This window comes from Cavia porcellus, unplaced genomic scaffold, assembly GCF_034190915.1.
Source record: "Cavia porcellus strain 051 isolate PalLab524CR breed Dunkin Hartley unplaced genomic scaffold, mCavPor4.1 scaffold_23, whole genome shotgun sequence".
Lineage (NCBI taxonomy): Eukaryota > Metazoa > Chordata > Mammalia > Rodentia > Caviidae > Cavia > Cavia porcellus.
In genome coordinates this window covers 15,108,174-15,124,203 of record NW_026947506.1, presented here as the reverse complement: position 1 = coordinate 15,124,203, position 16,030 = coordinate 15,108,174, and the positions used below count along the sequence as shown (strand labels likewise).

General features: G+C 37.0%; 1 protein-coding gene across 3 annotated transcripts in view; it reads left to right on the top strand.

Moving 5' to 3' along the window:
- LOC100731421 (zinc finger protein 709-like) overlaps positions 1-15,523 on the top strand; it is a 41,895-nt gene extending 26,372 nt beyond the window's left edge. Inside the window, exons 2-4 of one of the 3 annotated variants that reach the window (XM_013143297.2) lie at positions 4,950-5,076; positions 5,278-5,338; positions 5,986-15,523. In XM_013143297.2, the coding sequence (XP_012998751.2) occupies positions 4,950-5,076; positions 5,278-5,338; positions 5,986-7,726 (1,929 nt within the window). In that variant the 3' untranslated portion in view covers positions 7,727-15,523. Of the gene's footprint in view, positions 1-4,949; positions 5,077-5,245; positions 5,339-5,985 lie in introns of those variants that run through there. The other 2 variants (XM_063233840.1, XM_063233839.1) reach the window with 2 other exon arrangements.
- The last annotated feature ends 507 nt before the right edge of the window (positions 15,524-16,030 follow it).

Here is a 16,030-nt window from a genome sequence, read left to right as displayed (position 1 = left end):
CCATTGGGTATGCTAGTGTATGTAGGTCTCTGCTATTTTTCCCAAAATGCTGTGGCTTACATGTGACTGCTGGAGAACCAATAGGGTGGGGAAGTCTGTGCCTTCATCCCAGGCTGGTTACAGCCGGAAGCCCTCACTACACATAGTACACAAAAGTATGCAGAGCTAGCTGGGGATAGTTTTAGGAAAACCTAGTGATGGCTGTTGAAATTTGTTTAGGGGTAGGACTCATTCCACGCAATTTCCACCAGTCTGCTCTGAGTTAAGAGTGTCTGAATGAAACTAGCTGCCAATCTGGCTCCAGGCTTTCCCTGCCAAACTTCTAAATGGTCGCTGGTGGATTGCCAACTCCTGAAAGAGAACTGAGACCCAACACTCAGTGCCAGCCAGTGCAATTCTCCAGTCTGCTGCTCCCCTCTGTAGTCACATCTCCATGTAGAGCTGCTTTTGTTTGTGAGCCATCACACTAACTGTGACTGTGCATCCTCTCGTTTCAGTAGCTTTTCCTGCGTGGTGGTTCTGGCTCCTGGTCAGTGTGCTCCCACCTATGGCCTTCTGCTCTTTAAATCTTTCTTTTTTTCTTCTCTTTAGGCTTCAGTTTTGACTTTAGGGTCTTCCTGGGTCAAGGGGACCCACTTCCTTCCTTCTTGCTTCCCCAACAATGCTATATTCCAGCATCTGGACTGTTTCTGTCAGAAAGATTGTTTACTCTGCTGCTCACTCCTCTGGACTAAAAATTCTACAAAATTTGGAACAAAGCACATTAATCTTTTTTAAATTGTGGGCATTGTGAATTGTCTAGCAATGTTGATAAAGTTGTTGAAGATACAATTTTTCAGTTATAGCATCTTGATGACACTAGTAGTTTATGTGGACTTCTGTGAATCTAAATGCAGCTGAAGATTGTGTCTCTGCCACAACTTGAAATTAAGATTGAATCACTATTTCAAAGAAAAGAGACCTTATGTTAGCTACTATTGATGTGAAGTGTTGTGTTGCTTGCATTTTCCTATTCTATTTTGCTTTGTTTCATTCTGCTTTTTGTGCTCTCTTTAAATTAAAAAAAAGAAATTAAGATTGAATTGTAATGAAAAGAAATGTTCCACACTATGTATCAGATTTCTTCACTCTTTAGTTGCCCTTGTGTTTTCCTGTGTCTTTATTTTGGCTGCCATCTGAAGGGTCGATTGCTGAAAGACAGCAGATATCCTCCTAGAATACAGTTTACCTTCCCTGAACTTAAAGGGATTTTGGGTCTTTGATATCTGTAATAGAGAACCTTTTGCATGAAGCTGGGATTAGGGTGAATAAGTTATTACATTACTGACATGGAAGTCCTGTACCAATCATCTTAGGCTTGGACCTTTTGTTACCCCAATAATATGATAGCTGATAATTTTTGGTAAGATGCCTCAGTATTACAGATCTCTGGATAACATTTCTTAGTCCATCTTGAAGCTCTTGATGATGAGGATAAGAAGTAGGAAGGATTTTTCAATAAATCCAGTTAGGAATGACAGTCCTATTCCCATCATCTCTCCACACAGAACGGTCCATTTGTAATCCTAGCAAGGGAAACATTAGATAGCCTCTGTTCTAGTGAGAACAGGAGTACTCCAGGGCTTGCACAAGAATGTCTCCACAAAGTGCAGTAGGGATTGCAGGAATTCTAAGAAGTGTATGGCTAAAATGTACTTCAACACAGGAACAGATCATACGCTTACAGAAGTGTTCTAAGGGTTGTCCTGAGACTCCTATAAAGGTGTTAGTGTTTAGGATAAGTGTCTTGGAAATAAATCAGGAGAGAAGCTAGTGACAGTACCAAATTCACAAGTTAATAAACACACAAATAAAGATTTTTCTGGACCTGCAATTGATAAGTAGAAGTTAAGCCATCGATAATATGATGTGTCCCCTATCCCCTGAACTGAGAATTCTTCACCCTAAAAGCTCTACCACTGGAACTAGTCAGCAGACTGAGGCATAGATTCTAAACTCTTGCCCCAAAAGTTGGCCATATGTGAGAATGTATTTTCATGTGTATCTGAAAAACCTGCTTAAGCCATTTCTGATAATAAAAACATTCCCGGTATGCTTTCTCATTAGGAGGGTTAAAGAGGAATTAAATAGCCAAGTGCATTAGAGTTATGAAGCGTTCTCTAATGAAAAGGCTATAATTAACTTGGTGTTTTGGAATACAGGCCATGGAGTACCAATAGTCTGATAAGAGAGGGAAGAGTAATGCTGCATGAATCAGAGCCATTCCAATTTTCCTTCTAACTCAGGTAGTAATCCAAGGGACACACAAACTGGTTCATCTTGCTGTACTATTGTTGGTTCTCCTGCCTTTCTCTGGATACTTTATTCTCTCTACATTGAAGACATGAGGAAATGAGGCAAAAGCACTGCCTTTGTGTCAACAGCAATGCATCTAGTAGAATATCAGAAAGTTAGGATTAAAGTAATGTGTGTCAAAGTTTATTTATTGTATGCCGAATGCAGGACAAATGCTGTCTTAGCCGCAGACTGGATTGTAAGATTGTCTCATTGCCAAATAGTTTTCTGATATATTCATTTGGATAATGTAGTTTCTAAAAATAACTTTTGCTGGTTGGTGCACTCTAGGCCAATTAGTTTCTTAGCCTTTCTTTCTATAGACCATAAAAGATCAGTTGGGTCTCAAACACACTATAAATGCACATGATCGTTTTACAAGGAACAGATAGTGCAAGCAAATTAGAAACAATAAACAAGGGTTGTGCATGTGAAGTCCCATTCCTCATCATGCAGTGAGTGCAATGATTGATTTGAGACTCATGATGCATGTGCGAGGTTTCAGTGTGGGTGATACTGCTGCATTTTGTGCCTTGATTTTTCTCCCAGCAGCAGACCAGTTACTGTGTTTCATATCTACAATGCCTTCTAAATATCACATGACCTTGCAAGTTGATTGGTTTGAATGGGCCCTCTCCTCTTCAGTGAATTCATTCACTGTTGATTTCAGTATTAGAATGTGGTGTTGGGAAGTAGGGAATTTTTGGAGTCATATCACAAAGAACAGGGCATGGAAAACTGTACTCTTGTTTGCAGATCCTACCAACTTTCCCTCTGTCAACATTGCCATGACTTAAATACTTTGCTTTCACCTTTCTATTTTGCCAACTACTTTGGCACTTGGATCCAGCAGACAAGGTTTTGAACTTGTAGGGCAATAGAAATTCCTCAGAGTTTATTTAATACTTTGTCTCAGTAAAAGAATGGAAACTAGGCCACCAAGGTATAATATGCTAAATTTTATGAAAGTTTAGGTTTCGGGTCTTACTGAAAACTGAGAATGGTGAATGGTGAATGCTGCATAAGTCCAGATAAACAACTACTAGTGTCATCCTGGTGAATGGTGTTCTGTCTCCCATCCAGCAACTTAGCCCAGAGATTTAAAAAAAAGACAGAAAGATCTGCAGTTCCCAGAGATCTTACTGGGAACCAGTAGATCTTACTGGAAAACAGCAGTTCTTACTGGAAAACAGCCAATGAATCTGAATGCCCTAGAGTTTTATCAGTACTAATTGGGGAGGTAAACATGGGTTATAGCAGAGTTCATGGAAGGAAACCTTTACAGGCATGGCTTGTATTAAAGAAACAAAGCAGTCTTGTACCAGGCACAGAGGCTCCCCAATTAGTGGTGCAAGAGATAACCTGATGTGGGAAAGACTGGCACTTTTACTGCTACAAAGCTATAATTCCTTTTGAGTCTCATTGCATCAATTGAGATGTTATCACATGTTTTCACCCTGGAATCTGACATGAGTTTGGAGAAACGTTTTCACTGGAAAAAAGAATGAAAAAAATGTCAAGCACAACTTTAATAAGGGGTTAATATAAATACAAACTGAATCTCCTTGAGGTAGGGCATCTGCATATGCTTTGTGTATGGATGGAAAGGTATAAAAAGCAAGTTCTCTCACATAATTGCAATGGTGCATGAATGGTTTGTAGATATTATTTCAAAAAATGAAAATTCTAGCTGGGTGTGGTGCCACATGACTGCATTGCTAGTACTCAAGAGGTTGATATGGTGGGATTCTTGGATGTTCAGTTTCACCCTGGGCTACACAATCAGTTCAAGCCCAGTCTTACTTACAAGGGAAAAACCTGTCTCAAAAATAAAAACCTGACATACTGAATGAGGTAGTACAAAGTGTAGAAGTCGTATTAAAGCAGGTGAAAAGAGCCAATTGCAGGTCTGCAGACATATCAGTAATTAAGTGGAGAATGGTGTTCTGTTATTAGAAGAGCTCATGAAAATACATACAACATGGGAAAGCAGTAGATGGTGGTGACAGGCAGTAACATTTTCTGAGCAAGAAATTTCCCTATGAAAAATGCCTGTTGTGTATAAAAATATATGATTATAATAGTGCTCAGTTAAATTCAGCATAATATATTATACATTTTGTGACCAAAATCTTGTAATTTTTATTGTTGGGAATATGCAGTGACCATTTTGAAAGGCATGCTTGCTGGCTTCTTTCTCTCAGTATCTGAATTAGAGATAAGTTGTGTGTTGTATAACTTTTATTGGAGTGCAGAATCTAACACTATGATAATTTTATTGGTGTGCAGAATCTAACACTATGATAACTGCACAAACTGCAGTTATATACACTCCTTTTTGTCACAAGCCACATGAAGCAGCTTTTTTTGTTACTGTTTCATTTGTTTTCAGTCAGAGTCTCACAATGTAAATCATGCTGATGTTGAACTCCTTCTGTAGCTCACAATGGTCTTGTAGTCATGATGGTCTTTTTACCTCAGCCTCCTGAGTGCTGAGATTACAGACATGTATCACCACACTTTGCTCTCAGTTACACTTTTTTAAGAGAGGAGTTCACATTTTCCAGGCTGTTAGTCTCAATTTTCTTTCAAGAAATATATGTATGATCCTCTAGGAATCAGTGACCTTTGAAGATGTGATTGTGAACTTCACCAGTGAGGAGTGGACTTTGCTGAGTGCATCCCAAAAGCAGCTCTACAGAGATGTGATGGGGGAAACTTTTCAGAACATTGTGACTATAGGTAAGAATGAAATCTCTTTCTTATTGATATACTCAGAGGAGATTTTTTTTACTCATCAGTGCAGTTTCATTTAAACAGGATGTGAAAACAATTAGAAAAATTAATCTGGCCTGCTTATATTATATCATGAATCTAATTGGCATGTGTTAATTTTTATGTAATAATGTAGTGACCACTTGTACTTCTGTGTCTGTAATTCAGGAAGACTCTTGGGTAACCAGAAAGTGGAAGAAGAGTGCAGTAACTACTGTAGAAATCTAAGGTAATTTGAACTTTCAAGAAAAATGTATAAGCCTTTAGACACCACATAAGGAAAAGGACTAAAATCAAAAAACCAACACCATCTTTAAATTTCTTTAATTTCACAAATACTCTCCAAAACTATATGCAGCTTGAGTATGTATAGTCTGAAAAGTAAACACAAAAATATTCCAACATAAGAAATGGATTTATAAGTGAAATCATACAAGTGACACTGTCTGATGTGTAATACAAAAAAATGTTTCTTTATCATCAACATCAAGAACATGTATGACATTGTTGTTAGGTTGTTTGTGTAGCTGTAGATGAGAGGTGATAGATAAAGGAAAGTGGTATTTTAGAGATAGGAAAGACAAACAGGATAAGAGTAGGACCTGAAGAGTAAATAGGAAATGGTGTTAAAATTAATCAACATGTGTTATGCATATATATGTAACTCAAAATAAAACTAAAATTACTCTTATAAAATATACCAACTGAAAATTTTCCAAAAATATAACAGTCTTTAGGGAAAAGCTTTCTCCAATATCCCTGATTTGTATTCTTTTAATTCATTATCAAAATTCTTAACAGGCATCAAAAAAGAACATGTGCTGTTAAATCATTGATATAGAGAGGTGTTTTATTTGGTCTTTTTTATTTTTACAGAAATGAAGATGTTGAGAAATACTATCAATATAAGGGTTGGAATCAGCATAAAGAATGCTTCCTCTGCTCTCAAGATGCTAATGTGCATATGAAACCATGTGGTTTAACGTCACCTGAAAGCCTTACTTGTAGAAAGCTTCTGATTGGGCCTTTTTCACTAAACATGCCCATCATAAGTCACACTGCAGTAAAGACAGATGAGTATTGTGAACTCAAAGGGAAGCTGTTTAAATGTAATGAAAGTAGAAAACACTGTGATGATTTGCAGTCCTTTCAGAATCCTGCAAGGACAGAAGCTGGCAAGAAACCACGTGAACATGATCAGTGTGAGAAATCCTCCTCTGGTCTTAGTGAAAGAACTCATCTTAGCGACAAGATATTTGCATGTCCAAAAATTACGAATGCCTCCAGGAAGGCCAGTGATGTTCAGATCTATCAGACAAATCACAGGTGGGGTATATCCTCTGCATGGAAGCAATGTGGGAAAGCTTTCAGCACACAGTATCATTATAAACTACATGAAAGCTCTCAAACTGGTTTGAAACCTTACATATGTAAGCAATGTGGGAAAGCTTTCAGTATAAAGAGCAATTGTAAAAGACATGAAATAACTCACACTGGTGAGAGACCTTATGTATGTATGCAGTGTGGAAAAGGTTTCATCAGACAGAGTCATTACAAACTACATGAAAAAACTCACACTGGAGAGAAACCTTATTTATGTAAGCAATGTGGAAAAGCTTTCAGTACACAGTGGTATTGTAAACTACATGAAAGATCTCATACTGGTGAGAAAGATTATGTATGTAAGCAATGTGGAAAAACTTTCAGTACAAAGTCAAATTGTAAAGCACATGAAAGGACTCACCCTGTTGAGAAAGTTTATGTATGTAAGTACTGTGGGAAAACTTTCAGTATGCAGAGGAATTGTAAAATACATGAAAGAACTCACACTGGAGAGAAACCTTATGTATGTAAGAAATGTGGGAAAGCTTTCACTACAAAGGCAAATTATAAAGTACATGACAGATGTCACACTGGTGAGAAACCTTATGTATGTATGCAATGTGGAGAAGCTTTTAGGACACACAGGAGTTATAAAAGACATGAAAGATCTCACACTGGTGAGAAACCATATGCATGTAAGCAATGTGGAAAAGGTTTCAGTACACTGTGGTACTGTAAACTACATGAAAGATCTCACACTGAAAAGAAACCTTATGTATGTAAGCAATGTGGAAAAGCTTTCAGTACACAGGCGTATTGTAAACTACATGAAACATCTCACACTGGAGAGAAACCTTATGTGTGTAAGCAATGTGGGAAAACATTCACTACAAAGTCAAATTGTAAAGCACATGACAGACGTCACAGTGTTGAGAAACCTTACGTATGTAAGCAATGTGGGAAAGCTTTCAGTACACAGGGGTGTTGTAAACTACATGAAGCATCTCACACTGGAGAGAAACCTTATGTATGTAAGCAATGTGGGAAAGCTTTCAGTAGACAGAAGTATTGTAAAAGACATGAAAGAACTCACACCGGTGAGAAACCTTATGTATGTAAGCAATGTGGGAAAGCTTTCACTACACAGGGGTATTGTAAACTACATGAAACATCTCACACTGGAGAAAAACCTTACGTATGTAATCAATGTGGGAAAGCTTTCAGTAGGCAGAGCTATTGTAAAAGGCATGAAAGAACTCACACTGGTGATAAACCTTATATACGTAAGCATTGAGGGAAAGCATTCAAACACAGGAGTACTGTAAACTACATGAAAGATCTCTCACTGGGAGAAAGCTGATATATGTAGCAATGTGGAAAAATTTTCAGCGCACAGAATTATTGTAAACTTCATGGAAGATCTCACACTAGAGAGAAACCTTATGTATGTAAGCGATGTGGGAAAGCTTTCAGTACACAGAAATTGTAAACTACATGAAAGATCTCATACTCATGAGAAAGATTATGTATGTAAGTAGTGTGGAAACCATTGATCACACATAATTATTAATATTAAAGAATTCATACTGCAGAGAAACCCTTTGTATGTAAGGAATGTGGGGAAGGTTTCAGTAGAAACAGTCATTGTCAGAGACATGAAAAAGCTCAAAATGGAAAGAAACTACACATGTGTGCAAGTTTTTAAGTTTCGGTACATATAATTATTGTCAAATAAATGAAAGAAGCCACAGTGTAAAAACCCTATATATGCAAGCAATGTAAAGATATTTTGTAAATCTTCATTAAACAGATGTTAAAGCTCATTAAGGAGAAACCCTATGTCCATAAACCATCTGGAAAAAGATTCAGTGCACACAGTCCATTACTATATATATTTTATATCAAATCAAACAGGATCACTAGGAAGAAACTATATATGTAAGTCTATTTTAAAAACCCTGTTAAGATGTTTCAGTTGGTGAAATTCTGCAGAAATAATACACAGTATTTTATGTCAGTGTTTCCTTAGATATGTTCTAAATAAATCCCAGATGAATATATGACAAAATATGTACATTATGTGGTTTATAATGTATCACATATGTAGATTATTAATGTGCAGTGTTTAAAAATATTGAGTTGCCACAATGAGGAATTTTTATCTCAGTGTCTGTGCTTAATCCACAATGTCTTAATTAAGCGTGGTTGATCAAACTGTATTTTTGACTTTCAAGTACCATTAGGATTTGTGCTATTTTTATTTTATCCTTAAGTTTGGGAAGAATAGACCATTAAATATCTTGCTTTTGTAATTTTTGCTATTAGAATTTTGCACTATTTTGCTTTTCAATTACTGTGTGGGTTTTCTATATTCAGTGTAACAAAGGATATTTTTAACTTGATGCTATATTTTCTATTGATATCTATTTTCAAAGACTTGTCAACATGAGTTTTTGACACAGTTGAATTGTGTTCACAAAGCTTGTAGATTAGCAAATTTTGTTTTTCATGTGACATGACAAGATTCCTGCTTGTATACCAACAGCACTGTATATTACATCATACACATATATTGCGTACTTTTATTTCAATGCATTGATTTCCATAGGTTTTTTTTGTGTGTGTGTGTGTGTGTGTGTGTGTGTGTGTGTGTGTGTGTAAAATGTTTATGTTTACATTGCAATGGCTTAATTTTCTTCACTGGTAGTTTTTTAAACATAGATACCAAACATAAACCATACTGCTCACTATTTTTCATTGCCAGAACCCCACTGTTGTAGAATTCAAGATATCAGACCTAAGGGATTGGACTGGAAACTGGCTGGGGCAATCAATGGCATGGAAACAATCAGAGCAATTTATAACAGCCTTGAAAGAAGACAAAACTTATAAATCCTGTAAGAACAAGATGACAGAAATTCTTCACAGTACATAGTTGTAAATCTTACCTCTAGCAGAACAGCAACAAATAGCTACAGGGGAAGAGGGGGAACTTTAGCAAGATTCATCTCAATGTCCAATTTCACCACATGACCATAACTTGTCTTTATAGGAAATCATTATTTACAGTAATCTTTCCAGGATATGTATATTATGATATATCAACCATAATAACACTTTGAATGGAATGCTCATCATCTGTGAAACTTTTTCAGGAGCATGGTCACTACCAAGTATTATGAGATTAATGCCTTTATTCTATTGCCTAGTGCACTGATGCCAAAATATTTTTGGTAATTATTGTTTGTACATAGGAAGCTAAAATACTGGCATGAAGAAAAATCATTAAAAGCAGAAGTGTGTGAAGTTTTTATTTATCATGTGTTCTTAACCATTTTAGGATACATTTCTATGATGATATTTTTCATCGATTGTTAAGGTCAATCATTTAGTTTTTTTTATTTTTAAAGAGGGTAAAATTAAACAACAAAACATCACAAAGTAAGAATGTAAGAGACACAGATCCCAAAGCAGGACAATTGGAGATCTTCACTTTCTATAATATTATCTCTTATTTTCTTCCAAATATTTGTCCAGATTTTCACATAGAATGAATTCATACAAAACAAAATAGTATAGAACTGATCAGAACCCGATAATGAATGTATTTTAGGTCTTCAAGACCAAAAAATAAGGAAGTCAACAATGGCTACCATAATGTCTCTCATTCTTTTCAAAATAGATGTCCATACTTTCATGTATGTTGAAATTAAATGAAACAAAACAATAAAATCAGTCTGACCAAAGGGTAATAGTATTGCTGGATTTCACATTATGATGCTATGGAATCAGCACTGGGTATCTAAGTGGCTCTTTAAAGTAGCTGTTCATTTCATCATGCATTCTATTATCGATTTTCATCAGCTTTTTAGAAGTTATATGCATGCATGATATACACATACCTCTCTTCTCTGTATACAGGGGAAAGCAAAACAAACCCATACACTACAAAACAAATTCACACAATTTGAACTGTGAATGAAATGAAAAACACATATAAACAATAGCAAAAACCCAGAACACTGACAAGTATAGGCTTTAAAAACAAGGTGTTATGGGCAAAACTAGGGTTTTTATTTTACATGATGATCTTCAAGAGTTCCTCAGATAGCTATACAATAATATGTACAAATCTCCAATTCCTATGAATGTTAACTATTTTGTTCCAGGAACTTACAGTGTTTGCAGTGCAATCATGTAAGCTATCCTAAGTGTGTTTCCTTTTGCTTTTTCCTCATTTTCCCGGAGATAATATTTTCCCCTTTAAGCATATCCTTTTCATTTCATTGTAATCATTCCAGTTTTTGTATTTTATGTACTATTACTATTTTTATACTAGGGAGACTAAGTTATTTAGATCTGTGATTTTGATTTATTTCACTTAGGAGTATGGTCTCTACTTGCATCCATTTACTTATGAACTTTTCAATGTTATCATTCTTTATAGCATAGTAGTACTCCATTTTGTAAAAATATCACATCATTAATCCATTCTTCGGTTGATGGTCATTTAGATGGTTTCCAAGATGTGGCTATTACAAATTGTGTTGCTATAAACTTGGATGCACATATACAATTGTGGTATAATGTTGTCAGTTGTTCTGGGAATAAGTCCAGAAGTAGGAGAGCTGGGTCAAATGGGACTTCCTAACCCAACTTTTTGAGGAACCTCCAAACTGACCTGCAAAGTAATTGTACCACATTACACTCCCAAAAAATAGTGCAGAAGAATTCCTTTTTACACTCAACGTCTCCAGCATTTTTGTTGGTAGTTTTCTTAATCTTTCTTAATTTTGGGAGAATGGCCATCTTCACAATGTTTGTTCTTCCTATCCATGAGCAAGGGATGTCTTTCCATTTTCTGAGATCATCCTCACTTTCCTTTTTCAGTGTATTATAATTTTCACTGTATAAGTCTTTCACTCCTTTTGTAAGAGTAATTCCTAAATATTTCATTTTTTTGCTTGCTAATGTGAATAGTCCAGTTTCTCTTATTTCCCTCTCTGTGATTTTGTTGTTCGTGTATAGGAATGCTATTGATTTCTGAGTATTGATTTTGTATCCAGCCACATTACTGAATTTATTTATTGTATCTAAGAGTCTTTCAATGGAGTTTAGGGGGTCTTCTATGTAGAGTATCATGTCATCTGGAAACAATGATAATTTAACTTCTTCTTTTCCTATCTTTACCCCTTTTATTTCTCTTTCTTGCCTAATTGCTCTGGCTAGTACTTCCAGTACAGAATGGCTACTCCTGCCTTTTTTTGGATTCCTGCTGCATGAAAAATTGTTTTCCATCCTTTGACTTTCAGTCTGTGAGTATCCTTCTGGGTTAGATGGGTTTCCTATAAACAGCATATGGTTGGATTTTGTTTCTTGATCCATTCTGCTAGTCTGTTTCTTTTGATTGGTGCATTGAGACCATTTACATTAATGGTTATTACTGTTAAATGCTGGTTTATTGTTGACATGTTATCTCTGCTGTTGCATCTTTATCTTTCTGTTCTGTTTAATTATTTGCTTTGCTTAGTGGTTTTTTCCTTTGTGTATCTAAACTGTCAATATTTTTTGCAGGGTTGGTTTGGTGTTCATGAAGTTCTTCAGCTGTTCTTTGTCATCGAAGTATCGTATTTCACCATCAATTTTGAATGATACTTTTTCAGGATACATCAGTCTAGGTTGGAAATCATTTTGCTTTAGGATCTAGAATACTTCACTCCATGCTCTTCTTGACTTTATTGTTTGTGCTGAGAAGTCTGCTGTGATTCTGATAGGTTTTCCTTTATAAGTTATCTGTCTTTTCTCTCTGACAGCTTTTGATAATCTATTCTTGTGTTGGATTTCTGGGATGGTGATTATTATATGTCTGGGTGTAGTTTTATTTTGGTTATGACTATTTGGAGTTATATATGCTTCACTGATCCTGATGTCAGTTTCTGATCTCATGCTTGGGAAATTTTCAGCTATTACTGCTCTAAATATCCCCTTGACATGCTTAATGTTGTCTCCTTTTTAATTAATACCTATCATTCTTATGTTATTCTTCTTTGCATTGTCTTGCAGTTGTTGAATTGTTGTTTCCTGATTCCTTATTATTTTTAAAAGATCTTTCCTTTTTGTTCACTAGCTGCAATCCTGTCTTCAAGGTCTGAAATTCTATCTTCATTTTCATTAAGGTGGTTTTTACAACTTTCAGTGGAGTTTTTTATTTCCTGTATACCTCTGTGCATCTGCATTATGTATTCTGCTTGTTTCCTATATTGCTCGTATAGGGATTCTATCTTTTTGTTTAGTTCCTCCAATTTTTTTTATCTGTGTTTTCTTTAGATATATTCAGAATGTCTTTCATTTCTTTTATCATTTTTTTCTTTTATCTGGGAGATTATTTCGAGTTTGAATTTCTTTAAAGCTTCCTGGAGTTGCTTGTCAATTTCAGTAGCTATTGTGTCCGATATATGAGGTGGATGGGATATATTTTCTTCTATATACATTGCTCCTAGGGTTTCTTGAGATGGGCTGGAGGTTTGAGGTTGTAATTTGGTCTTTCGTTTTGTCATTTTCCTATATTTCTGTGTTTCAAGTGTTATTTGAAAGCTTCTTCAGGATCTGCTGAAAATCCCCTTCTATGTTTGCAGCTACTGAAACTCTGGCACCACGCTACCCCAAGCCATTGGGCCTGCAGAATCAATGGCCCTCCTCTGCCTGCTCAGAACTCCGCAGTTCCAGAGAAGCTGGGCCTCAGGGACACTGTGCGCCCACCTGCCCCTTGGAAGCTCCACAGTTCTTCAATCACAGCTGGGTTAGGGTACTCACCACAGGCCGCAGTGCCTCAGGAACCTGTGATCCCTCCCTGCTTGCAGAGATATCCACAGTCCTCCAGACACATGGAGAGGCCGATGCAGGCACCCCAGATCCGCACAGCTCCTCCTCTGCACACCGATGGCTAGGCGCGGCAGTGAAACAGGCTGGGCTCCGGGAATAGCATGGGCCTGCCTACCAGTCGGGAGCTCAGCAGTTCTCCAAGTGCAGCCGGGATGGGGAGGCGGATATAGAGGCCTCTAACCCAGTACTCCACTTCACTACACCCGGAAGCCTGGAATGTCCGGAACAGTCTGAGATTTGGGCAGAGTGTGCTGGGCACTCACCACAGGCCGCGGTGCCTCAGGAACCTGCAATCCCTCCCTGCTTGCAGAGATATCTACAGTCCTCCAGACACATGGAGGGGCTGATGCAGGCACCCCAGATCCGCCCAGCTCCTCCTCTGCACACCGATGCCTAGGCACGGCAGTGTGAAGATTATTTTTGATCTGAATTGTTTAAATATTACCGGAGTTGTTTCTTTTTGTCAGTTTTTATGATTTCAAGAATTTCAGGCTTATGGATTACATTTTCTCCTATGCCCTTTTTTCCTAGGCTTGTTTGGATTGGGATAGAAGTTTGAGATTACATTTTGCTATATCAATTTGTCATTTTTGTATGTTTCTGGGTTTTGAGCTATGTTCCAAAGCTTCCCCTATGTGCTAGGAATGACCTGGCCCAATTTTGTCTCCAGGTCAGACTGCAGGCAACTGCTAGCTGCCTGGAGGTCAATGAGCATGGCCCAGTTAGGACACAAGGGACCTCACATACATCCTCTTGTAATTTGGGATTCTAGGTATGTCTTACCAGTTGGCAAAAAAATTCCAAAGCTTCTTCCACACACTGGGAATGAACTCACACATGTTTGGCTCCTGGAATCTGCAAAGAAAATATCTTAAAAATGCAAATAAACCATAAAAGATCCATCCAACAACTGCAAGATTAAGCAATGGAGGATATACAATTTATTGAAATCAGTAAAAATGATGGTCAGAGAACAAAAGTCATAAAAGTCTTCTTCAAGGATATACTCAACATGGCTCAATAAAGGACTCATGTTGAAGATTCTCAGTTTAAATCAACTGAAAACATGGACAATTAGGAGAAATGGAGAGATATATACATTCTCACTAAAATTAATCTGAAATAAGGGGCTTGTAGTTAAACATATTTATATATAGACAAGTCCTCAGGTTGCTGGCAAGATTTTGATCAGTCCCAGAGCAGCCACTGCCAGGAAGTCTCTCCCCTCAGAACTAGAGAGATGACAAGGATATGAAAAACTCACTCAGTGTAGCATACACCTAGAATAAAATGCTCATCAGCACTTTTAATTTCCTGAAAATAGGGGACATTAACACATCAAAACAAATTTCACTGGCAAATATAGAGGTAAGTGACAGCTCCTTCCACAATAGGCTGACAATTTATTCTTTTCTTTCCTCTACTTTTTGTTTACATTCTTTTTCAAGCAACATAACCAGTAATGGAATCTTCCTCTGTCAAAAGAGGGACCATGAATGGCATTAAGGATTGGTTTTGAAGCACGCAACTACTCCTACTCTACCACTGGTGCAAGAAAACAAGAACCATACCATGTCAATTGGGACAACTACTTCCATTCTATGTGACCAGTAACCAGAAACACAAGCACACCTGAGGTGGGAAGTCAGGAACTCCCTCCAACTTGTGACTCACAGAATAAGGAAAAGGTACTTCTCCACCCTACAGTAAACATCACAAGCACTCATGGGCCAAGAGGCCAGCACTCCCTCTTACTTTTGACAAACAGGATCTGAAAACCACACATAGTGTCAGAAAAGGGAGCATTATAGAATAGAACAGGCTGTGTAAACTCTAGGAGATGTCAATTGCACCACGACTAAGAGCAATTTTGGGATGAATCTTTCTCTGGATTTCACAGCAAACAAGAGACTAATGCAGAGGTAAATAGGATAAGGAGTGGTAGGCAGGTTGAATAGACTGCTGCTGGCAATAGACTGGTCAGATCACCCATATCTGGAGGACAACAACAAACCCATGTTTAATGCAAAATCAATCTCTTACAAAATTAACACAACACTGATTGGAACAATACCACAGAATAGTGGACACCAGAGGAATTTTAGTTCTTCTTTTGTGTGTATAGGCTTTAAATATAATGCCCATTTCTGCCTGTATTTTTCTGCAAATGATGATATTACAGCCTGACAATAAATTTTTCTGGCAAATATAGGTGTGTGTTTATTTTCCAGTCTGGTTTTATTTGGTGTTTTGAATGCTTGTTTAGTAGGGAATAATTTTTAGCTATATTCTTCTATTCTTTTTGTATTGCTTCCAGTCCCTCTTCAAGTACCATGCTGGTTCTTAGAATATCTTCATGTGAGTAAACATTGTACACTAACTTTTCTGATTCACTTCAACAATCATTTGCACTCTCCTTCATCATTTCTCTTCTGCCTTCTTCTCCAGCTTCCCAAAGCTTACATAATTATCCCATGTCCTACAGATTTTCTATGACATTTATTTTCATCTCTTTTTCTGTTTTTCACTGTATATCTCTTAAATCTTCCCACACAGACTGTATAATCACTATACTCAAAGGAAACTCATTCCATACAAGTTCCCAGTTTGTGTTGGGATTCTTGTAGAATTGCCTTTCTCATAGATCTTGCCTTTATGGTTCATGATACCAAGTCAAGATTTACCACAATTTGAAAATTTCTACAATGCACATGAG